The sequence below is a fragment of the Chaetodon auriga genome, chromosome 18, assembly GCF_051107435.1.
Source record: "Chaetodon auriga isolate fChaAug3 chromosome 18, fChaAug3.hap1, whole genome shotgun sequence".
Classification (NCBI taxonomy): domain Eukaryota; kingdom Metazoa; phylum Chordata; class Actinopteri; order Chaetodontiformes; family Chaetodontidae; genus Chaetodon; species Chaetodon auriga.
The window spans coordinates 19,939,397-19,965,252 of NC_135091.1; the positions used below are offsets into that span (position 1 = coordinate 19,939,397).

The 25,856-nt window shown below is 41.3% G+C and overlaps 2 protein-coding genes and 1 long non-coding RNA gene across 4 annotated transcripts in view; all 3 read right to left on the bottom strand.

Moving 5' to 3' along the window:
- LOC143336404 (uncharacterized) overlaps positions 1 to 1,830 on the bottom strand; it is an 89,181-nt gene extending 87,351 nt beyond the window's left edge. The window contains exons 1-3 of the long non-coding RNA XR_013078520.1: positions 1,582 to 1,830; positions 1,386 to 1,448; positions 1,211 to 1,314 (exon numbers count right to left, since the gene is read on the bottom strand). This is a non-coding gene — a long non-coding RNA (uncharacterized LOC143336404). The remainder of the gene's footprint in view (positions 1 to 1,210; positions 1,315 to 1,385; positions 1,449 to 1,581) is intronic.
- Positions 1,831 to 2,011: 181 nt separating this feature from the next.
- LOC143336622 (histone deacetylase 2) lies at positions 2,012 to 13,008 on the bottom strand. Its single transcript, XM_076756887.1, has 14 exons — positions 12,731 to 13,008; positions 10,670 to 10,782; positions 10,463 to 10,580; positions 9,747 to 9,821; positions 7,033 to 7,171; positions 6,693 to 6,834; positions 6,489 to 6,581; positions 5,712 to 5,820; positions 5,479 to 5,619; positions 4,391 to 4,499; positions 3,883 to 4,013; positions 2,890 to 3,045; positions 2,726 to 2,783; positions 2,012 to 2,405 (listed from the first exon to the last, which is right to left on the bottom strand). The coding sequence occupies exons 1-14, from the start codon at positions 12,783 to 12,785 to the stop codon at positions 2,375 to 2,377; spliced, it is 1,470 nt and encodes a 489-aa protein (XP_076613002.1). The 5' UTR covers positions 12,786 to 13,008; the 3' UTR covers positions 2,012 to 2,374.
- Positions 13,009 to 14,613: 1,605 nt separating this feature from the next.
- The window catches only part of LOC143335877 (heparan sulfate glucosamine 3-O-sulfotransferase 5), an 82,035-nt gene continuing 70,792 nt past the window's right edge, over positions 14,614 to 25,856 (bottom strand). For both annotated transcript variants that reach the window (XM_076755528.1, XM_076755529.1), the window contains 2 exons: positions 17,034 to 17,175; positions 14,614 to 16,498 (listed from right to left, as the gene is read on the bottom strand). In XM_076755528.1, coding sequence (XP_076611643.1) covers positions 15,568 to 16,498; positions 17,034 to 17,140 — 1,038 coding nt within the window. In that variant the 5' untranslated portion in view covers positions 17,141 to 17,175 and the 3' untranslated portion in view covers positions 14,614 to 15,567. The remainder of the gene's footprint in view (positions 16,499 to 17,033; positions 17,176 to 25,856) is intronic.

Below are 25,856 nucleotides of genomic sequence, written 5' to 3' on the forward strand. Positions count from 1 at the left end.
TGCAGTGATTTAGTGCCAAGATTGTTTTTGAAGAAAAGGTGACTAAAAGCAGCAGTTTGTCACACCTGACCAAAGCTGGCTCCATTCCACACAACACCCTCAGCTATGTCTGATGTTCACAAACATTCACATGCAGTGTCAGCAAAGTGGGTTTCAAGGTATGGTCACAGACGTCTTCTGTACAACGAAAGCAGCCCTGCAAAGGATGTGATGTCACGCTTCTAATGTGGGTAATAAATAAACATGGAGAAAGCAATGACACATTGTGAAGTGTGTGTGAGAGTGAGGCTGCAGTTTGTAGTAAAACTGTCGAAAACAAGGCACAATAATGACTTATCCACTCCCAAACACAGCGCCTCAGTGTTTCTCTTGGCCAGCTGAGCATATCTGCACAGTCAAAGTTTATCAGGGTGGAGGTCTGACCTGCGAGCCCACCGGGGTCAGACAATGCACTGAAACAGGAAATGGAAGTCGTCCCACACACAGGATTTAATCTATGCAGGGGTGCAGCACAAAATTCTGGAACCAGTACAGAGGCATTCTCCATGGGTCCCTCCCCAAATCCACAGCTACACATTCTAGCATCTTTGTGGGCCCTCCTAACATGAGGGCCCTCTATACTCCTTTCAGCACCTTCACTTTGATTTGAGCTCACTGCAATCACTGCCAGCCTCTTACTACTGTCAGCATCTCATCTGTTGACAACCATGACTCATTGTCAGTGATAACAGGTTTCAAAAGAGGAAGTTAAATAACCTGCTAAGACTCTACCACGGCCTGTTTTCAACCTGAATTTCGGATATTTACAAATGTTTCATTGGAAGACGGTAAAACTCAATTTCATGTTGACAAACACATAAAACCTGATGGGTCGAACACACAGCAGCCATACACAATGACTGTCAAATGCAAATAAGTTGTCAAAGCTGCACAGTGATCAGATTCTAACCTCAGACCTGTACATCAATAAACCTTTGCATGCAAAGTCAGACATTGAAATGTTTCCACTTGAAGATTTGCTTGGAGGCTTAAAACTTGTACTGCCAGTCTACTCAAGTTACCACATTTTAAATCCACGACCAAGTGCTGATCCTGATCAGAAAGAGGAAGATAAGGATTCATGGCCTGCAGTGAAGGTTTCAAATTCACCCCATCAACAGTAGAATGAAGGCAGAAGTTTGGGCAAAGACATCCCAGTTCCTGAACTCACCTTGCACCATTTCCGTTTCCCTCAGCATCAACATCTTAAATCTACCTCATCCTTCCCCAGTCATGGCTGATGGTTGTCCTTCCAGGATGGTTTAGCATGAATCTCTGCATGGAGAAGCAATAATTAACAAATGACTACAATGAAAGGTTCTTAGCTTTTCAAGTAGTTAGCTCACCTGTCAGTTCACGCATGTCCCCTCTCAGGTGCAATCTGTCGAAACCTTTGGTGCGGCTGCTTCCTACACAGGACAAATTCCATTCAAAACTCTGACGCTCAAATTTCGCTTAAGACCTACGACGGCAAAAATCCCGAAAGAGCTTAATATGTGGACATTTGCCAAAGATTAGGGGATACTTTTCAATTCGGCATACCTTAAACGTACTAAGACACAGTCGAAGGACAGTTTCAACTCAACTCGTGGGCCGCCTGCTGTTCCCTGAGGTCGGTTTCCATCAAACCGCTGATGGTGGACGGCGGCAGTGAGGAGCTTTCTGTCGGATAAATGGCTTTTTAATTACGTTTCAGTCTTCCTCGTTAGGCTTTCTGGCGCCGAATTCACCAGAATAAACTAATCATCTTAGAAGGAGCTTATATTGAGTTTTACAGTGCATTAAGGCTTGTTAAGAGCCACGGTATACCACCAAATCGATCCACTCTGGCGTGCTTTCCACAAACATACTCCATCCGTGCCGCCTCGCTCAAGATATCTATTGGCTTAGAGCGCCTCCCTGTGGCCGTGCAGTGTCATTACGCAATCCTCAAAAGAGTATTTAATTTCAAGTCGTGCACGTCACAAGGAAGTAGTATAAAAAACTTTATTGACAAATGCAAAATATTAAAATTTAAACATGAAATCATTGTAAGTTCATCTACCGGTTTACCCACAGTTTCCTAAAAACAAGAAAGCCCAGGTTTCCTTCAGAAGATCAAGCACATCGGAACAAAACGCTTCAGAGGGTATCAAAGGACATAGTATGGCAAATTCAAGTGGTGGAGTTAAGAAGTCCACTGACACGCTACACCAAGGGACGATTCACAAGAGATTTTACAAGTAGAAAATGGAGTCATAATAAATATAATGCTTCTGGCTGGGATTCAGTGAAGATCTAGATCCTTGAGGGAGGACAGCACCGTGGAGTGGTGTGTGTGGATGAGGAGAACAATTCAGGCACTGCTGGTCTGCTCGGTCTTCACACTGCCAAACAAAAACGAGAGCTGATCTCAGCTGGAGGTGTATTTGAAGGTCTCGGTGAAAAGGTGCAGGTGAGGCATACAGAGTCATTCTGCAATTAAACACGTCTGTAGGTCGCAAAAAGCTCAGGAAGTGCTGAGCAGTGACTGACACATTGGGAAATGGACCTGCACTGCCAGTCAGGTTTGAACTCAGACCTAAACTGACCTGAAAACAGCATTCAGACCCTGTGAACTCAGCCCGAAGAGGAAGTGAGGAAAAGAGTAAATACAGAGATATAAAAGACTATTGATTGGCCAAACACTGACAGAGAGGCTTCTCACCTTTTTGAGTCGGTCTTCTCTGCACTGCTGTCCTTTGCCTTCTCTTCCTCTTTTATCTCTGTGACAGGATAGAGGACAAAAACAAAGAATCATTGATAAAAACAAACTCAACAGCAGTCCTTTCTGTGACATAATCCCTCAGTGTCCATGTTGAAAATACCCACCAGTTTTCTTCTCCTCTCCTTCCTTCTTGTCTTCGTCGACTCTGGGCCTTTTTGCACCCTTCTTGTGATTGGCCACGTTTTTCCTGCCTCCTTCGCCCTCATCCTCAGAGTCTGAGAACTCTTCATCGCAGGCTATCCTCTTATCTGTGGCACGGACTGCAATCACACAACACACTCTGCTTAATGATGTTATGGGGGGACAAGCCAAAGACAGACACGAATTGTGTCTGCTTAAGAAAAGGACTTCACAGAATGATCTGAAAGGAACGGAACTGTCACCACTGACGTAAGATCAGCTAGCTATGCCATCAGTCAGCATGTCAGTGGCACTGCACTTTCCATGTTGTAGGACAGTTTGTATGGAAACAAGATGAAGAGTCTACAGCCACGCTAGTGCTGCTGTGAGCCTGTATTTTGGCTCAGTACTTCTTTGAGCTAAATGCTATCATGCTGATGCTAAGCAGGTATATGGTTTATTATGTTCACCATCTTAGAATAGTGTGTTAGCATGCCAGCATTCTCTTAATGAGTACTAAAAATCAAATTACAAAATTTCACGACAATCCATCCAACAGCTGTGAAGTCAAAATCAAAAACATGGCGCTGCTAGAGAAAAACTCTGGGGACTTTAGCTAACCAAAAGAGTTTTTCACCTCCACAACTATTCAACACACAGTAACTATGTCTATGAATGGAGAAGTAGAATGTCAGGATATAAAAACCAGGCTGATGAGACACTTTGAGCCTTAGTTGGAAGAAAAGGCTCATATTGGATATGGTCACTCTTATTGTTATTGCTGTTTTTTCTACTTGAGGTATCAGGCACATCAGCTCACTGGGCTATGCTAAGAGGAACATTGTTTCTGTAAAGACAGATCATTCACAATGCAAACAGTACATGCTTCAACATAAGGCATAGGCATAAACACATGACTGACAAAGTGACAAAGTTGAAGGTGACAGGAAATGAACACAAAGCAACAGCGGCCTTACTGGACAGGCGTTTGTCAGGATCCTCTGTGTCCTCGTCCACAGTGTCATCTGGGACGGCGTCCTCTGGGATGGCCTGCATCTGCACTCCAGGAGCATGAGGCAGCATCCGCAGGTTCTCAAACAGACGCTGCCTGAACAACGACATATCGAGCCACACAGGAACATTGATATCCAGAACTAGAGCTGAGTATGTCTCAATGTGCTTTCTCATACTGAGCAAACGACATCTGCTGAACAACACTGTGAGATTTAGTTGAAAGCTCCGGAAAAAGCTAGCAAGTAGAGCTGAAGTTAAAATTCCAAGGTGAAGACTGAATTTTCTCACCCAAAATATGTTTGAACATCAAAAAAAAAAATCTGATAATAACAGGCCACTCAGAGCATAACTGAGGAGAAAAGCCCGCATTTAAAACTCAAGATTACAATCAAAACATGTTTGCAAAATCGTCTGTAATAATAACAATCATCCCGAATGCTTTCTAAGAAACAGTTAACTGACGACACATACTTGATCTTGTCCATGTACTCGTGTGTGTTCTGGTTGGTCATGTTGGAGGGGCTGATGTGCAGCTTGAAGTCAGGCCCAAAGTATTCAAAGTAGTCGTTGTACGGCAGTTCTGCAACAGAAACGTCATTGAGAAACGTAAGCAAACTGAGCCAAGATGAACACAGGTGGAACAGATTTATGCACAGCAGATATGACAAACTGTCAAATTATGAGTCGTTTGGAATGAAAAAGCAGTGATAACACACCCGTTAATGTGATTTACTGAGGCTTTCTAACCTACACTGATCCTCACTGAGGGACAGATGGATTGGAATGAGTGGGGAGGTCAGTTAATGTCCCGAAATTCCATTAAGAGAACTGCTGGCCCATTCGACAGGCTGTGATTACATCCCCTCTCTTTATGTTACACACACTCCGTGGAAGAGACGGTCTGCTGACTCAGCTGGCTGCAAGGAAAGGTAGCAATCAGGCTGTCCCTCTGCAGAGGTGAAGCAACCGACCTGCGGATACCCCGTCACCTCCACCTTCCATTCCCCCATCAAAGAGGGAGGGAGATGAAGCAAGAGAGGCGCCGCAGTCATTTAAACCTTTTAGTTTCTAGTTTCAGTGTTTCAGATCTGAGCTGATGCCCATTTGGTGCCTCTCACTGTTAAATGAGGACACAAAGGAGTCAGTTATATGTTGCATCAGATCTACACATGCTGTGCTTGTGTATGCGGCAGATAGAATATGAAACATCTGAAATATTAATAAGCATTTTAAGAATTTATCAGTGATTTCAATGCAGTTTTATGCCTTCAGAAACTGCCTTTCAATATTGTTCTGCCATAAAACTCTGGAGCACTTATGTGACATCAACAGAGGAATTTCTTAGACTTGACTTATAATGAAATAAACTGAAAGTGAAGTGTTGAACAGTTCATTTCGCCTGTGAAGGAAGGCTGAAATGGAGGTGGGAACAGGGAGGTTTGCTGTAAGGTTCAGAGGTCAAAAAGGCTGCGACCTGCTGCTCTGGCCTATCATTATCCTCGACTGCCTATCAGAACACATCCTACACATCCATCACATCCATCCATATTGAGACAAACCATCGGGGATGTCCGTGTCCAGAGCAACAGCGGTCTCATAGGTCCAGCAGCGGGCCACGTTGCGGATAGTGTATCCCCCTCCGCCCAGCATGAGCAGTGGGAGGTTAAAGGACTTCATGTACTCCACACACTTGGCATGGCCTGGCACAAACAAGAGGCACAATGTAACACTTCCATCACGGGCTGTGACTCCCGCTCATCACTCATTTAGTATCTAGTGTGTGTGTCTGTACCGCGGATGGTGAGGTTGAAGCAGCCGAGGCGGTCTCCTGAGAGAGAGTCTGCGCCACACTGAAGAACCACAGCACTGGGCTGGTACATCTCCATCACCTTGGCCATCACCTGCAGGGCCACAGCACAAAGTCACACTCACAAGTGTTCACAGATGGTGTGAAGCATCCACCTGTCAACTGCCTGACGTCCCACTGAACGCACCTGTGCCAGGTCTGACAAGGAGACAATCCCCTCAACTGATATGTATCTAATATATTTAATATTTTAATATCTACTATTCAAATGCTGTCTATCACTTATGGGGATCTTTTTCATTCCTGTATCATGGTCGAAAACAACTGATGAAGAACTATCATGCTGTGGTGTCATGTTTCTGGCCACCTGATGACTATTCAGTCTCTTTCAGTTCTGATTTGATTTCCACCAACTCCTGTGAAAAATACCTGGCTCTTTAGCTGCTAAATGTTAAACTGAATGTTTAACTCTCTGTAGAGCTGAAGAGAACTGCACAGTTGAACTTACAATGATCCCTTAAACACAGTTATTTTATCAATCCTTAAATAAAGACATTGTTGAGTGCAGCTGTAAATACTAGAATAACGTGCAATACAAGTCAATCCAATTCATTCAGCTATAAAAATGTGAGGCTCAAGTCATCTTCGGAGCAAATATGGTAGCACTGTGTTTCATGATTGAAGACGGGATCAGATCTTGTGGATCTGGACAAACACTTGCAGTGTGTCCACTTCTGATCATGATTCCAGTGCTGTACTCACCGGCTTGAAGATTTGCTCATATGACTCATCATCAATTCCATCACGCAGCGGGAAGTTGACAGCATAATATTTGCCTTTTCCAGCTCCAATATCCTAAATACAGAGAGAGACAATGAGAAGCAGACAGAGACAGATTCATCACTCAATTCTCTGAATATTCATATCAAGTGTGAGAGAGGAAAGGATTCAAAGGTAGAGGCTCACCCTGAGGTCTCCAGTTCCAGGGAAGTACTCCCCGTATTTATGGAAGGACACAGTCATGACCCTGTCTGTGGTGTAGAAGGCCTCCTCCACTCCGTCCCCATGGTGGATGTCGATGTCGATGTACAGCACCCTCTGGTGGTACCTGGGAGAGAGGCACACAGGCAGAGCTGGGATAAATCCAAACAACAGGCCGTTCGCTCAATGCTGCATTTTCCAGAGAAACAATGTGTAAATAACGACACTGAGGCTTTACTTCTGCTGTGATGAAGAACGTTCTTGTGCTTGTTATCATTTAAGGATGCAGATGGACACAATTTCTCACACTGATGGTGAAACTCACTTGAGCAGCTCTAAGATGGCCAGCACGATGTCATTAACGTAGCAGAATCCCGAGGCTTCAGACTTCTTTGCGTGGTGAAGTCCTCCAGCCCAGTTCACCGCAATGTCAGTCTGCTGTCGGTTTAATTTCACTGAGCCAGCTGTGCACAACAGATAACACACATTTGGTTTAGAGACATTTGACAGTTTTTAATAAATACAGACAGATCTAACAGGGCCAGAGCTTTACTCATTTCCCAACAGGCCTTAAAAATCAGGTAGTGTACAGTTTGGCTGACAGGTGGCCTGATGTCATGCATTCTCATCTGGCTCTGACACACTGGTGGTTCAGGTTATGGTTGTCATAAATGCACAAATGTGGGACGCTACAACACTTGTTGGCTTGAATCCACTGTACCAAAGTATTCCAAGGTAACGTCTTCTAGACACTGAAACTGGCAAGTAGTTCAGTGAAGACTGACTTCTTTTCATAAGAGTATGTGTCATCACATCAGGCTATTACTCCAAAAGGAGTCATAACAGCCAGCAAGCCAATCAATAATGCTTCCTTCGTGAAAGGCCCTGTTAAACATTTTTCTGAACCCGCTTCTTACTATGAGTGATGAAGGACCCCATCACTCACAGTACGAGGGAGGCTGAACAGTGTTTTTTTTCTTTCCAAAGTTACAAGTGGTTCATTCTCATGAGCTTGAAGTTGGCAGGATTGGCAGGTTGGGAAAATGTACTTCCATGCACCAATGAGGATTCATCTGAATCACAATCTAACTTGCCAATACTGCAAAGCTGTCAATCAAACTGAGGACATCACACCCACACAGTCATGATGAAGATGCCAGAAATGATTCTGTTTGCAGTTTTACTAATTTATGTAGAAATTTGTTTACAAAAGACTGATTTCAAAAGCATGGTAATGACATCCTTTTACTGATAGCGACACACACACGGTGTGCTCATGCATTCCTGCTGTTCACACTACTTCAGCAGTGTTTCCTCTACATTCATTTAGGAGTGGCGGGCCGCCATTCCTAAACCCTAGCCGCCGCTCCTTTCAATTTTTTATTTTTTTTTTTTTAATTGTCGCAAATACACCACAGCTGCATGCCTCCAGCTTCACAGCAGAGTCTGACATTAATTACTCGCGAGAGCGCGGCCTTGAAAGTGACATCACGTCAAGCACCAGGCACCAGGTCAGAGAGTCAGCGGAGTGTCGTATTGGAAAGTAAGGCAGCGACTTACCAGAGAAAAGGTAGACTTATTAGCTTAAGATAACTCATAATAGATTTTACAAGTTAAATAGACATTTGCAAATATTGATGGTCAGCTAACGTTACGTAACGTATCAGTAGCTTAGTTAATTGGGGCCGGTGCCAACTCAGTGTCGCCAATGTGAGTAAACTAATTAATAGTATTAAGCTAATATCTACACGCCATGATGTAACTGCTTCAGATGAGCTTGTTCAAATATTTCTCTAGGAAGAGAAAGACAGCTGATGAAGATGACGCCAGTCAGGTATCATTAGCCTTTTACTGACTCATAAATGATGATGGTTAGGTAAAAAATTGTGTCCACACTTGTAATCAGACGTGATGTGAGTGTAAATTATCTAATGTTAATGTTTTATGTAATCGTATAAGACAAGTAACATTAGACAGGGAGGAGCAGTGGAACAAAGTGAAGGAGAGCAGAGTACAGTAGGGGGAGAGCCGAGGAGGAGGAGCAGGAAGGAAGGAGCAGGAGAGCAATGGTGCAGCCTCTGAGCCTGAGAGCTCTTCTATAAAAAAAACAGAAAAATTAATTGTTCTGAGCCTGGGTGCAAACTTTGCCACTGGTTCTACAGCCCCATCAAGAAATTATTATTTATTGTTTTTATCTTTATGTATTTAATTTTATTGTTTTATTTATTTATTTGTCTTTTATTTTTACATTCAGCCTTTAAAAGGCAATTTCAACTGGCCATTCAATAAAAAGGTTGTAAAAGTAAAATCTGCAGTCAAGTGTCATTTGTTTACGCCGCCACGGCTCCCCAGAGAGCCTGCCCCCGCTGCTGAAAAAAATCAGAGGAAACACTGTTCAGCCCTCCACTTTGCCGTGAACAGGGATTTAGAAGCAGCATGAATATTCTAAATAATGACCCTGTTATAATGATGTTACACTCATTTGATTAACTACAGAAACATTGTAAAATGTGTCATTCTATTAAAGGATCTTTGATATAACAAAAAACCATGAGTCTAGCAGTAAAAATATGGTTTAGTAATCTTTATTGTAGTGTGCTGTCTCTGCTAAAAAACCCAGTATGTGAAATATGGTCATGGCCTTGACATCTTCTCTGAGCACAGGATGGAATATAGTCAGGAGTTCTATGTGTTCCACTGGGTTTCTTCCACAGTCCAGACACATGTGAGTGTGAATGTGTTTTTCTGTATGTGTGTGTTAGCCCTGTGACGGTCAGGTGACCTGTCAAAGAGGAATGTACCGCACCTCTTATCTGGTGCCTACTGATCCTGAAATGCCACAAATCTGGTAAATATCTATTCACATAGCACAGACCAAAGAGTTGGGGGGACAGAGAGACAGACGGACATCACGCTCTTTAAGCTATTCAGCTCGCGATCAAAAACGTTATCTGTGTGTGTGTACTTAACATTTAGTTATATAATTTCCTCACAATAAAGTCTATCAATTTTCTATACATCTACTTTCTTCTAACTTACCAGCAGAGCCCCCTGCGGAGAGTTGGCAGAACTCAAACAAGCCATCGAACACGGGACAGTCCTCTCCAACGTTGACTGCAAGATTACAATGATGGATCAGTTAGTGATGTGATCACATGAACAGAAAGAACACAAAGAACAGCTTGTTGTGAGTGTCGAGTTGTGGTGCGGTTTGCTGTGCTGTTTTTCAGCTGATGACAAGGTGGATTTAGCCACAGGATGTGTTTGAGGAGCAGACAGTGAGGCAGAGCTTCTATCTGACTCTAACTTCAACTCGATGCAGACCATGCTGGGTCAAACATGTATCCAGCTTGAGATCATATTCAGTCTGACTAAAAACTCTTTCCTTGCAAACTCTGGCTTCACTCTGACATTGAGATGTGTTGGTCTGATTATTTACCACAAAGCAAACGTGCAATGTGATTTTGATAATCTAACAATTGTTTAAATCATTCCTCAAGTAAAAATGACAAAACTCACTACTTCCAGCTTCTCCAATGTGACAATTTGCTGCTTTTCCATGTTTATCTTTCATTGTAAACTGAATACATTAAGATTTCGGAGTGGATGTGACACAAAACAAAATATACAGAAGATCTTCAGCTCTTGAACAATGAATCAACTCAGAAATAATCAACAAATGAATTGATATTGAAAATAAGTGTCACTTGCAGCCCTAGTGAGAACCCTGCACATGGAGCCTGCACACTACTTACAGCGCTGCATCTGCTTGCTGAACTCGGACATGTTGTCTGGCCTTATGGACCGGAGGAACTTGATGTAGTCATCACTGTGATATTTTGTCATCTCCTCTGCTGTGGCTTTGTGTGGTCTCTGAAACACAAAACAAAGCAGCTCAAATTCACATTTTATCAACATATCATTAAGGACATTATCAAATAATGTCGTGGTTAGAACCATACATAGATCTCCATTTTTCTGTACAGTCCATAGTTCAGAAGCAGGTTGTGAGTCATCCGGATTCGATGTGGTTTCATGGGATGCCCTTGTCCATAGTAATAATTTCCTATGTCACCTGCAAAGGGAATCATAACCAGTTAAAGATCACATTCATGAGAAAAAGCATATGTATATGTCATGTTCTAAGGAGGAGGGCTGATAAAACCAATAGAGAAGAAAATTATCACAATCCCTGAAGCTATCTAGCTTCATATAACAATATTGACATTGTATTAATTTATATATCCCAGTGCTAATGAGCCCTGTTGCTAATGAGCACTTTGATGGTCTGTAATTGGATCATTAATAACATATACATGCTAAAGAAAGCAGCCATAGAAGGATGTAGAACGACATTAAGTGCATTCATTCCACTGTGTATCCAAACACAGCTGAAGATGCATCACATAATTTATAGATCCAAATATCTGAATAATTCTACATCCTTTACGTTTCCACATGGTGGTGATCTTAAAGGTTGCCATTATTTGGCATTTTTCTTTTTGTCAAATCCCATGAAGAGACCCAAACCAACTATGCTTTAGTCCGTTTCTCAATACTTTATGACTTTCCCTCCATGTCTGTGGTTCTCAGCCCTACACTGACTGGTTTCCACTTAAGACATAAATCCTTATAAACAGGCACCAATATGTGGTTTCCTTTTTTTAAAAAAAGGCTTAGTAATTGCAATTACTGAGGCGTTTTGAGGAAATGTTGGTAGATCAAAACAGCCTTGATTTAGTATTATAATTTTTTTCTTCTATTCTATTTTCCCGCCTTTTTGTAATTGATGGTGCTGATAGTGAAGCATGATTACTATTGTCAATAAAACCATTGTACACATTATTATCATTGCGCCTTTGTCATCATGAGTACTAATAATTGTTGATGTCCGTGCTCATTATTCCTGATTCTGACCATTATTTGCCTAAATTGGGTTGTAGAGCCTCTACAGTAGTTTCTTAAAATGTTGTTTTTTACCACTGTTATTGATTCTCTTGTAATATTTCATGAACTCTCAAATACAAGCATGTTAAACAGACACATACTGTATACAGACACACTACAATGACAGCTCCTCCTGATGTGCCTCCCTGCTCGGGGATATTGGTATAAGGGAACTGTTTTCTGATAAGTGATAATCCCTGTGGACTCCAGTATTTAGGAACTACTTTCAACAACCGACCAAACATGTTAGGATTTCAAAATCAGAAATACATCATACAAGTTTTCACAGGTCTATGGTCTCAAGGACAGTTCGGTCCACATTGAGGTGTACAGACAACTGTATTCACAAGCTAAACACAGCAAGCCAGGCCATGGCAAACCTCCATTGTAAATTAAAAGGAAAGCCATCTCAGCAGATACTATGACTAATCATGTCCTGATTGACCTGATGTGCTGACCTGAAAAATAAGTGATTCCGCTGAGAGGCCATGGCTGCTCTCTGAGGGTCAGGACTGTTTCCTCTCCTGTGAAACTCATCTGAACCCACTCAGTCCACTGAGTAACCACAGGCCTGAGCACACTGAACGTGAAATACTTGCATATTTCGCTTTGTTGACTCGTTAAAGTTTGTCATCATTTTTATATTTTCTTCCAGATCAACAATGAACAACTCCGTCCACAAAGCCTGGCCCACGGCTGCATTTATGACTCAAACAATGATGATAATGAGTGTTGGGATTACAGTGTTAAATACACCCAGGTCTAGCTAATTAGAACATCTTAAACATTAATTTATCCTCACCTTATGTCATTATTTACACTTACTCGCTTTACATACGGCGTATATAAAATTAGCTAGACGCTTTTCGAAGCAGTGGTTAGGGCGACATTAGTTAGCACCATGGAGGCCATTCAAGCGATGTAACGTTAGCAGCAAGCTGCTGGTTAGCTAGCTTAGGTTAAACAGCATTCATTCACCAGCAGCACCAGCTAAACAGGCTAGCTAAGCGGCTACCGTTAGCCTGCCAGATGCCTCAGTTTGGGCTCCTCATTCAGACACTCAGGATGTCCCATACCGTCATAGTAGTAGCAGACCTTCTTCTTAGTCCCACCCGCAGTCGTGTAAGCCATGTTTGGAGCACTTTTTCTGAAAGTTTGTTTGAATTCGCTTTAAAAGGCAGAGATTAGGATGGACGACATCTACAGAGAACACACACGCAGAAGCGGAGCGTTGTTGAATGGGAGGCGCGAGCGCATAGGGGCGGGGCGGCCAGAGAGGTGAGGAGGAAGCTCCGCGCGCAAACAGCTGAGAGGATGAGAGGTGTGGTGTTTACACTGCTGCTGCCGAAGGAATGACGGGTACACGAGTTTTTACTGAAAGTCAGGACATCACGCATGACGGTGACACGCATGATGGTGACAGGAGACACACGAGGAGCGTGGATAAACTCCATAAAGTATGAAGTGCTTTCAGAAGCAAAGCATCAAAACACTCTTGTCAGGGCTTTTGTAGAAAGTATTTAATACCACTGTCCAAGTGCCTCCAACAAAAGAAAAGCACGAATCCACAGCACTTCATTTACTGCTCTGACACAACACTAGGTGTCAGCATCATCTTTGCTACATTCTGCTCTACCCATAATCCGCAAGTCAAACTGTAAATACTGTGGCAAACATGTTCAGTCATACACCGTTGAGTCTGTTGGTCATGTGACTTGCCTCATGCGCAAGGCATTTTTTTTCAGTGGCTCTTCACTTGATTCCTTTTCCTTTTCTAGGAGGTCAGAGGTCAGGGTTCGCTTCCAAGCAAAGGTCCCAACGCAGGCAGAGTTGTGCTCATGGATGTGAGGCAGGACCAGTGCCAGATTAAGTTGCTGGGAGGCGTTAAGGTAAAGATAAACTCTGAGCCCCCACTGCCACCCAGTCTGCTCCAGTCCAAGCACTTCTGTGCAGCATTTGTGGCTACATTGCAGGATTCTAGATATGATCAGAGTTAGAGGTCTGTACAGTGGAGGATGAAGTACTGAGATCTGTTACTGAAGTACTCAAACCACACTGTGAAAATACTCCACTACAATAACAGCAATGCATTCAAAAACATACTAAAGTAAAAGTATTAGAAGCAAAAAGGTACTTAATATATTAAAAGAAAAAGTAATTTTTATGCTGTAAAATGGCCTCATTCAGTGTTTTACTATTGTAGCCTATATGATGTTTTTGGATTAATATTACTGCTGCATTAGTTAACCACATCTCTAAAATTCATGAGCTCAGTAAAACATCTTGGGGTGTTTTTAAATAGTTTATTTATCTTAACAAGTAGGATAATTTTCTTAACCCATAAAAGAACATCTCATGTTTGAGTTTATCAGAAACATTTACATTTAAAATCAACATGTTTGGAGATACATGGTTTTCAGTGGACAGGAAGGTTATGTACAATGATAATCTGAACGTAACTAGTAACTGAAGTTAAAAATGTAGTGGAGTAGAAGAATATGATTGCTTAAAATGGAAATATTCAAGTTAAAGTTAAGTATAGTTCTTGGGTAAATGTACTTAGTTACTTTCCAGCAGTGGCAAAGTTATGAAGGTATCAAACCTGGCAACCCTACTGTGACATCAAGACTCTGGGAAGCTCTCCACTATCACTACATCCAGCAGGTCTTTGCAGAGAAACAGCACAAAAACACTATCTAAAACCACAATTTGTAATTTTTACACTTCTGTCTCTGTTGAAATAAACAAAGTAGAAACAGCATGTTAATGAGTGAGCTTCAGAGGTGTTAATAGGTGTATGTTTGCACAGAGTCAGGCAAGCTGTTTCCCCATGCCGCCAGTCTTTAAGCTACGCTAGGCTAACCACCTCTAAACTGGCATCAGTCTTCTCATCTGTCTCCCAAAACATTTCATTTCAATGGCAAAAGAGAAATAAAAGTAAACAATAAATCAGCTGACAAATGTTTACATGTTCTTTTAATTCCACCTTTTTTAACAACACACTTATGATACAGAATGAATATTTGCACAGAAACAGACAAATTTTGTTAATCTTCATAAACAATCGGTTGGACAAGAATCATCAGAGGACAACTTTTTTTTTCCACTATAGTTTTTCTGCCAGGTATTTCGCAAACCAATGAAAAAGCTGGAGGGGGGGAGGAAACAACATACTTACATTAAAAACACAAGCTTGGGTCTTAAATGCTTTTTGTAAATGGTTTGAGTCAAGCTTGAAACACTAGATCCTATTCTGACGAGCCGGTTCTGATCTTCACACTGGGCACGGTGTTGAGAATTAAAAGAGGTCACCTTCTAATGGATTAATCACAGCATGAATTAAGAACAAAATGTGGTGGAAAACAATATGAACTGACAAGAGAAGACAACTAATACAGAGTCTACAGTGTTAGAATGGCATCGTGATTGCACATGCAGTGTTGGTCAAATAAACAACATGACAGGGAACAAATGAACAATTTAGTTGTTTATCGAATATCATTGTGTCATCTTTTAAGGTGTTTTATCATGAGAAAAGCATCACACTTAAAGCTTATCTTAACAGCATGAATGTCGGTGTTTGATAGTCTTTTAAATAGCAACAAAAATAATTTCTTCAGTTAATCACAGTTCAGCACTGGCTTTTTTCTCTTAATGGGGAACAGTGACAGACAGGAGAATGAATTTGCAAGATGAAGCGTTTTGAACTGAATCTTTTTAGTCAAACCATCAAACTATTTTGTTTTATTTCCACACACGGGTAAAAACAAACTTACATCAAGTTCCTTTTATATTTGGTCACACTGTCATTCTTGTATTAAATTCAATCAAAGTGCTATTAATATTTTTCGAGATCTTGTCACTTGGCATTTTAAAAAATCCAAGGAATCTCATTGAAGGAGTTCAAAGCTCATCATGGCCAGTGGAATGTCCTACCAGTGATCTGGTAAAACTTCTGATTGAAGGGGTGAAAGAACTTCTGCAGTTTAGTCACCACTGATGGGTCCACCTCTGGATGGATGCGGCCCTTGCTGCCTGCCAGGCACTTGTTGAAGACAATGTTAAATCGCAGACAGAAAAATCCCCTGGTGGCATTGAAGTACAGGTTATACTGGCTGATCCTGGAGGGGAGGTTGAGGAAACGCTCGACGAGCTGCAGCTCCGGCAGTGGGTCTGTGATGAGGCGGTCCCCGTCCACGATGTGGAACTGCTCCACGGGAAAGTACTTCAGCCAGCGCTCCAAGTGTTTGGTGTAGATGCTGGTCCGCACTGCTTTGTACTTAGTGTTCACTTCGCAGGTGTTGGAGTCGATGGCCAGCTTCTCAAACTTGTGGTAGGTCTTGTTTTTGCGCTCCTTGCCCTCCAGCACTTGCGTGTAGTCGGACACAGCTCTGGTGGTGGGCTCGCGGACGATGATCAGCAGCTTGATAGAGGAGTTCATCTTGAAGATGCGTTCAGGGACCTCCTCTGTGATGAAGTAGGCAGGGCTCTTCTCAATGGTAATCTGATGAGGGAAGGAGAAGGGCATTTTCTCTCTGTACCAGTCGATGCCCCGGGCATAGTTTTGGTCATTGTCAAAGAAGTGGATCTCCTGCGAGGCCTTGACCACTGCCGGATGCAGGTTGAGCATCTCCAGCAGGGCGCGGGTGCCCCCTTTGCGCACCCCGATGATGATGGCCCGAGGCAGTTGTTGGACCAGGTTGTGCAGGCGGATTTGCTCTTTGGTGGCATTGCCCTTGCGTAGTTCATGGAGCAGGCCACGCTTAAACTGCAGAGTACGGAGAGGGATTTGCTCTGGCTCAGGAGGGGGCAGTCTGCTCTCAATTGGGCAGATGGGCTGTAGCCTGAAGGAGAAAAAAGCAAAAAAGGCAGCCTCAGTCTCAACACCATTATAACTTATTCATTAAAAGAATCCTTAATCTCATTTCAAATGAACTCTTTGGCAGGTTATATTACAAGAGTACAAAGATTCCTTTTTTAATTTAGAAACTTTTAAGTGCTAAATATTCAGAAAGCGCTATACACACACATCCTTTGCCTTGCAAATGATGTTGAATAATATAAATATATAATAATGTATATAATAATGTTTCACTACTTCCCAACTGATCACCAACTGAAAAGACAATGGATAGTGACAATTTGGAAGGACATCCGGCTCAGAAATGTTCAGGTTAAATCCGACATGATGTTCACTGGAACACGTTTCTGTGTAATGTTATATACAAATTACATCTAACACAAAAGTGTGTTCCAGGCGTGTTTTGTGTGACATGAAGAGGGTGACAAGACATGTCTGCTTTGTGACATTATGCTACATTACATTGCAAGCTACATTACATTAAATAAAAGTAATGTGTTGTGACAGTGATGACATACCTATCCAAGGTCCCAACCCTGGCCACGAGATAGAGGACACTTCCAATAGCAAGGCTGCCCAGAACGAAGAGCTTCTGTCTCAGCAATGCCTGCTGTTTGAATAGCATGGCCCTCCATCAATCTTCAGGACTGTGTCTTCAGCCTGCAGAGAGCAGAGCACATAAACCACTAATCACCAGGGAGAGAGAGACAGCCTAATGTTTATTAACTCACACTCAATCAAGTCTTACAAGTGATTAAGCCACACTCACATGTACCTGAAAAGTTCTGCAGTGCCATTAGAGAAAAATTTCACCGACCAACCACCACTTCATAACATTGATTCATTTATTTCTGCCAGCTCAAGAATCAGAGTGAATCTCAGGTACAGGTGTGCTGTGAGGACCCAGCTTTGACATGGAAAAGTGTAAGAGAAAGTGGTCAGAAAATAGTGTTTTGGTCTGAAAAAAACTGACAGGTGTCGATAGTCCATTTCTGTATGTGCCAGTCGGAAGTTCTTGCATAAGTTATTGCTGTACTAATCAATATTTATACAATAAGAATGGATTAAATGTATATTCTGAAAGGAGTCACTCAAGGGACAAACCCACAGAGGATTACCACTCAATTCTGAGGTTATCCTGGAGCTTTAGCTTTAGTTGCTTTGGTTTTACTGCCTGTAACTTTATAGTTTGGTTTCGTGTCATCATTTTCATCAATCTTCTTTCAAGAAGCAGCAGGCAGGTGCTTTCAGCAAGAAGCTTAGATATACCCACTGTACACTGCCTGCTGAGTAACAAACCGCAAGTAGCTGGTGAATATAGCGGAGTATTGGGCAGTGGAAGACTCTGTGTTTATAAGTCAATAATATATAATATGCTGTGTTCACAGCTTGTTATACTTCCAATTCTTCAGCCTGCATTATTTGATTTTTTGGTAACTTGGTTGCACTACAACATGCTATAAACACAATGTTGGAAAATGCAGTTAATAATGACAGTTTAGTTTTATGCTGCAAAAACCAAAACAGTGAGCTTAAAGAGGGTACAATATACCACAGAGCAGAGGGGAACTGGGTTTGTCACCCCAAGTAACACATTTCATATGACACATGGTTTTTTGAGCTGTTGTTAATATAGAGAAAAATGGAAAACAGTGCAGCTTTAATGTTACTGAGAACACGTCAGCAGTGGTGGAAGTCAATTCCAAATGAGACAGAATCACAGTTGAGTCAGTCAGTTGAGAAAGAACCCCTAAAATATATAGTCATATAAAAATATGCTTTTTAATGTATTGACAACAGGAATTTCTTCCATGCCGTTATATGCCTCCATCAACCAGTCAAGTGGCATTTACATAAACGTCTGTCCATATGTATGTAGTGAAGACTTTAAATGGATTTAATAAAAGGTACTGGAGGATACTTTTTACCATGGGTGAAATTAAGTTGTCACTATACTGACATGTATGATTCCAGTGAATCATTTCCAGTGAGAAAAATCTTTCCAAAGGAGCACAGAGGACTGATGGAGAGCTTCATCACATGGAGCAACAACAATCACCTGAGGCTCAGAATCAGCAGAACCAATGAGCTACAACGCTTCAAATATGGATGCTGCTGCAAAGAAGCTTCCAACTGAAAATATGGACGTTTCACACACATCTTGAATCCTCAGCACAGATGATCTGTACAGTTTCAAGGTGGACACCCAAGATTAGTGTCATCAATTGAGTATCTGACCAAATGTGAAATATGGTCACAATCTCCCCTTCTGTTCCTGAGTTATGGTGTTGAATGATGGCCAGAATATTATGATAAACAGTTCCATGCAACTTTTATTTCTATGGAATGTAGAGATTAGGAGCATTTTCTCAGGCATTTTCTACCACTTTTGAAAAAATGGCAGTCTTGTGTGCCCAACAACTACATATAGTATGATATGAAAAACTCACTTTTCAGCCAAATGTTTGATTTTCTTTAATTTCTTTGGTTTTGTGTCTTGGCAAGCCCAACACAACACACCAAATGAAACTCAAAATTTTGGTCATGGGCACAAATGGATTGTTTGGTTTGTAAAGAATCTGAAATAGTGAGAAATGCCATCACAATTACCCAGAGGCCAAAGGGACAATCTGTCAATCGACTAATCCACTAATTTTCACTTGTATATACTGTTGGGTAGTGCAATTTATAACAAAACATGATATTTTATAACTCTTCATGTATTTTTATGTAAAATATCAAGTACCTCAGATTTGTACTTATTTAGAGTACTTGAGTGAATGTACTCAGTTATATTCCACCACTAAAAACAAGCATATGAATAGTCACATAATGTTAATACTTATTGCTCTTTTGACTTTCAAAGGAAATGAAAGAATTCTTTATCCAAGAGAGGGCGCTAACTCCTCTTATACAGATGGAGCACAGAAATGTTTGTCTCACTGTAATTACAAAAGAGTTTCTTGAGTTTTTGCGGATCGATAGCTGGGCCTGTCCCGCATCTGCAGTCTTACCCTCCACTGTGTGATTGGGTAAATCACATTATGGAATAACGGATCCATACAGAAGTCACAGCACTATTACAAAAGGGCCAACTGAACTTTAATCCAGCCTTTAAAACTGCTTTCCATTACCAATAGAGCAGATCCTCCAGAGCATCTCATAAACAAGTAGAGAGAGCTTTTGACCCCAGTGTGACTGGAAAACATTTCACTCATATTGCCTTGTGGTGACTTCCGAAGGGAGAACAGCAGAGCAATTGCAATTTCATCAGTCTGACAAGGCAGAAGAATAAAGGCAGTTAGCCATAGGGCAGCCCAGTGTTTGTGGAGTCCCATTTAGAAAAGAAATGTTTTTCATTACAGCCAGTATCTCTCAAACAAGTGGGAGCAATGAATTCTGCCGTTTCCAGTGGAAATAAAGTCTGTTCAGTATTTCTTAGCAGCATGACACACCATATAATCTGACCATATCGTTATAAAGTAACTCACCCGTAATAATCAGTGTATGTCATTTGTCTTAAGCAAATCAAGAAAACTGGAACTGGAACACTGTAAAACACTGGACACAAATTAGATTATATTTGTGTTTGTTTTTTTCATGCTGCCACAACCTTAATTGGTCTGCCATGACCAGTATCTTATGGTGGCTTATGTTTGCTCAATGTCAGGTAAACTTAGGAACTGTTAGCTCATCTATCCTTTGCAAGGATAGATGATAGACTCTTCTCTACTTGCTTTACTCTTACATCACTTCTTGGTATTTACTATTATCCCATAACTGACACTTTGCTGCTGTCACCATATGGCATGGATGGAAGAGATGGAAATGATTTCCATCTCTACCACGTCATCACGTAGACTGGGCCATGTGAGGGTAAAAATCAGTGTGCATTAAGAATGTAACCTTATATTCAATATATTCAGTAAGGTGGGAATAATTATCTTGTACAGCAGACTATGGTTAATATGAGGCATTCAGATGGATGTCAGAGCCTTCATAAAAACATGGCTGTTGATGTAAATGTTAATTCAAAGAAATGCATTACAAGAACACAGCAAAAGCTTCCTTGCTGCTACGTCTGTCACGTTTTCCAATCTGACATTGTATGTATGCAGTTCACAATGAAAACGGTGGCAGATTTGCCGTGTAAATTATGTTAAATTGTAGTTAACAATGGCTCCTCGATTACAGACGGGTATACAAAAGAAGGCTTCTCATTTTTGCTGTCAATTTTGCAGCTGAAATGACATCTGCTGCTGACAGGCCGCTGTAGCTAGCAGACTAATTAACATGCCCCAGGAGTTGGCCGAAAAACTCCACCAAGACTTTTAATGTCTCCAGCTGACTATTAAAAGTGCATTTTATGGCTCCAAAGATGATGCTGTGATACCTCAGTGCTGTTTAATGATGCACTACATGCTAGGCAATATGGAATCAAGGAAACTTTAAAGAAGGACTGGGTTCACTGTGAACGCACACCGGTGCCACACTTGAAAGCTCTTGACTCAGTGTTGTAGTGAATGGGCAGACAAGTCCTTCTGAGATTTCTGGGGATGTTCTTTTATTTGGTAGAGGCATTGCATTTCTTTGTTTAAAAAAAAAAAGTCATACAATGTAGATATGTTGGGTTTTTGTGTGTCTGGCATCACGTCTGGCACCAAGCAGAGCATTACAACTTTGGTATTATGATGCAAGGAACCCTTCCTTCTTTTATAGTTTCCTTGTGCAGAATACAGATTCAATATGGAAGTGAAACATTACCTGTGGATGGGCAATCACTGTTTGATGGACGGGCTTAACAAAAGGTATTGTAATAAAGCCACAGAGGCTGCTGTTCAGGAAAAGTTACCTAGTTTTGAAGATGAAATAGTCACACTCATGAAACTCAACAAATGGAGATTCTTGATGAAAACCAACAGATTTTCTATTGACTTCCATGTCCTCATATTAGCTCTCAACAGAAAGTACTCTGTTATACTAATGAATAGAGAGTACCACTTGCAGCACATCCTTTATGACTTATTTATAAGCATACACCGAAATTAATGGTTTGCCCTGTCAAGGAGCTACAAGCAGAACATCTGTGCCAGGCCATATGCACAAGAGGGGCCCGAAGAGAATTATCAATTATGAGGCAGTTATTTTCATTAACTATGCACTGGGCCAAAGCCTCAACTTTTGTTTAAGGAGCTAAGAGAATTTACAGTGGCTCTGGATATCTGGCTGAGTTTGAGTATATTCAACTGCACCATGCAGTTAGAGAGAATCATAGTGAGTCTATGAGGAAAAAGCCCACTTTCCATGTAAAATGACAGCATCATTCTAATCTACAGTGCTAGGAAAATTTCTCATGCCGCTCACTTCTAAAAAGACACCTCTGCCCCTGCCAGGTGAGATCACTCCTGAAAGGAAAGTGTAGAACTTATTTATCTTGCCTATAAGGCAGATTTTCTTGGAGTATGACCTAAAAAAAAACCACTCTTTTCTCGTGGTGGGGATCAAATGTTTTGATCGAACAATGGGTAGCAGCATCACCGGGAAACAGCAGACAAGATGGTGAGAGTCATTTTCAGAAATGCTAGACATGATGCAGTGAGCCCAGATATCCTAAGGAAGGGAAACAAAATTTGTCTGGAGATGGTTTCGATTAAAGAGCACTGTCAGTAACAATCTTGGGGGAAATTCTCCATGCACCAGATGGGCACGGGGTGTCTGATCAGAAAAACCAAATAGCACTTAAAAAGTTTCTCACTGTGTGGAGAAAATTTTTCTGGTAAAAAATACAGTTTTAAAGACTGCTGGGGGAGCTGACAGGAATGTGGGGGATTTGCGAGAGAGCTATGATGGAGTTTAGTTTACAGTTTCACAGGTGCAATAAGCTGTGTTCAGCCATTGAGCTTATCTGCCAAGGAGAAACTGACGGGAAGCGAAGAAAAGGCTGCAATGTTTATTATACCCTGAATACAAAGGTGCACAGGCTTACTTTAACCTGTTTTTTTTTTTAAACCCCAATGGAGTGTTCAAAAATGGAAAGGGTACGCCCTATATATGAATTGCTCAGTGAATATCTGCCCATCTGAGTTTAATTATTCTTTTGGAAAGTTTAAGTTGGGACATTTGGTCAAACACAAAGGGCTCATTCCTTGTGTGGGAGCTCACAACACACTTTCTTCAAGATACCTTGTCCTAAATACAAATTGACCTGATGGTGGCACTAGACAAAAAAATGAGGACAAACAAACAAACTAACAAAATCATTCTTAGCAATCATGTTAATCTGCCCTGTAGCCATCAACAACAGACTGAGCAACATTACCTGTACTGGTACCAGTAAAAAACAATTCAGTGGCAAGAAAAGGGCACATCATTTTAGCTCAGGGTCTGTCATAATCATGATTAATGACTCAATAATGGTAAAAGTGTTAAACTCCAATACCCCAGAGGCTGCAATGGTCATAACCCACAATAAAAAAGGAACTTTTCACTTAACTGCCAAATTAGGCGGCACAGTGGTCCAGTTCTTCTCAAAGCAAGAAGGTTCTGGGTTCTGGATTCAAGTCTGCCAGTGATCTGGGCCTTTCTGTGTGGAGTTTGCATGTTCTCCCTGTACCTGTGTGGGTTTTCTCTGGGTACTCAGACTTCCTGACATGCAGGGTAGCTTAAGTGGGAACTCTAAATAGGTTGTTTGCAGTCATGTGACTTGACCCTGCAAAGGATAGGTAGGTATAGGTAATAGATGGATGGATGCTTAGCAAATGTCATGGCAACATACTGAAAAGATAACAGTAGTTCCAGGGTACATCTGTAAATTTTAACTTGATGGCTGACCAAGAGGAAAGCTCATGTCCAGAATGAAATGGGTTAATCCTATGTGAACCATGCATGTGAATATCGAGGAAAACTGGCATTTGGCTTTGAGTTTTATATTTCTTGTGTTAAAGTAAGAATATTTGACTTGATTGAAGAAAGGTCAGAAGGTCCTTAAACAAAAGCAGATTTATCATCTGGGGACAATGAATATCTACAGCATATTCAACAGTATTATGGTTACTTCCCTCAAAATATCTTGCACAACAATGTTGTTAAAGGGGAAATTTGGACCTGATGATGGCAGTAAACAAGAAGTCAGTGGGTCACAGAATGATTAAGAATCATCTTCTAGGGACCATGAAATGTCATTTCAACTGGGTCTGTAGCTGTCAACACATCTTGAAGGACATACATCATCTTTATCCCTGCCATTAATGGGCTGAAAATACACAATGGTGAATTGAGAGGCCAAAAATGAATAATTCACAGCAATACTTTAAATCGTTACACTGCTACACCACATCGTTACACCACTGAGTCTCTCATGAGGACATAAATACTATCTACTACCAGTGGCTGGAAGATTTGTGGGTGGAATGCCAAAACATCATGTCCTAACACTGTAATATTCTTGTCCACTACAGAGATCAACCTCCTCTGTCATTTTTTCATTTTCTCTGTCAGCTCCTGACCTCTACACGTCTCGGCTCGTCCTGCTTTCCTTGATGTTTCCTACATTCAAAACAGGGATGAAATGAAAAGCAGGTAACTTCCCATTTTCCCCTCACACAGTTTTGACCGACATGTGTCATGAGTGATCAATCATTCATGAGCTCGCAGCCTTCTGGGCTAATGGGCTGAGAACAAGTGAGGCAGAAATGCTCCAAACAAAACAGTAAGCGATTATAGAAAATGCTGACTGGCTCTTTTGTGTGTAATTAAAACACTGAAAAGTGTTGCTGTTTACAGGCATGATAACAACTATAATTAGTTTCCAAATACTGGAACGTGGAATATATCAGCCTGATAAAAAGAGGCTATTTGCAGTGACACAGCACAAAAACCTGTTTAGTTATTACGGCACTTGCTGTGCTGTGCTAATAATCTGCACTGCTCTGTTCTCATTTTTAGAGGAGTACACGAGGGCATCGGTAAAAATAGAAAACTGCAGCTGAGCTCTCATTAGATTCCTTTCTATTCCCTTAATTCATTGTATTACTGAAAACACTGTTGTTGGACAAGCAAAGAGGGCCAGCAGTCTCTACTATCACACACATACACCACAAAGAGTAAAGACAGCTGCAGCCGTGGCAACACCCCGGTTCGCTAGTACTTGTTGTTACTCAACCGATGCTGAGTCAAAGGTGTCTTGCAGTAACTCCAAAGCAAGTAGATGTAGAAAAAGAGAGAAACTGTATTTTACGAGGGAGCCAACATGACGTCTAGGTGCCGACCATCGACAGCTAGTTTAGTCCTGAATGTGTCGACTGAAGACCAGTTCAGACAGGATTCACGTTACAGAGGAGGGGAGTGAGGTGCTCCTCAGTAATGTCACTCATTGTTGTGGACAACATTTTAACCATTGCATGGGATACGCAGCAGACATGACACTCAGAAGGACAATTGGTCTATCAGATTAGCAAAAACAGCTTTGACTTTCTCCATTTCGCACAAAGGCCAAATTTCACACTGAACTGATTTAAAACTAAGTAGAAGGAAAAACTCATTGCAAATGGGATTTAAATTACAGCCAAGATACAGAAAAAAATGGAAGTAATTGTGGCTGCAATTATTACTTGAGTGGGTGTGAAAAATCACCCACATGTGCTCCACAGAAAAGATTAAAATCACTGACCAGCACAGGTGATGTTAAATTCACCCAACCTCCTATAATTCCAGTCTGAACAGGACTGTAGAGTGGTTAGCCAGCCAGCTAACAAGACAGCATGAACAACAAGACACAGCATCACTGGAACTGAAGGTACAGTATATTCTCCCTCTTTTGGTGGAGGCTATCTGTCTCCTGCCACCTCGAGTTCCTGCACCAAGCTAACATGTACCGACCAGCCTGTCTTGTGAAAACACAGAGATGAAATCAATACAACACTCACATCTAATTCCTGGTTAGACAGCAAACAAGACAACACTCCACATGTCAAACATGCCAAAGTATCAATTACCGCAACAAGTTATTCAGTCATGCATTACTGCCCAGAACTCCAATTCTGTATAAATGCAACATCAACAAGTCCCACTCCAGAGTAACTAAGTACATTTATGCAAAAACTGCAGTTCAGTACAAATTTTAAGTACTTTTACTTTACTTGAGTAGATTTTTTATAAATATATTTCTATTCAGCTACATCTCAAGGGGAGATATATTTTTAGTTATTGGTTTGCAAATTTATATTTTTCACATGACACACATCATTAGATGATTTAAATATGATGCATTATTACAGATTAAACTAACCAACAGTAAAGCAGTTAAAGTAAGGTCCACCTCAACCAGCTACAATCGAATAAAA

Coding starts and splice junctions, on each gene's coding strand:
- LOC143336622 (XM_076756887.1), bottom strand. CDS start 12,785: ATGGCTTACACGACTGCGGGTGGGACTAAGAAGAAGGTCTGCTACTAC. Junction 6,582..6,692: donor CTGGAACTGGAGACCTCAGG/GTGAGCCTCTAC, acceptor CTCTGTATTTAG/GATATTGGAGCTGGAAAAGG. Junction 2,406..2,725: donor GAGAAGACCGACTCAAAAAG/GTGAGAAGCCTC, acceptor TTTGTTTGGCAG/TGTGAAGACCGAGCAGACCA.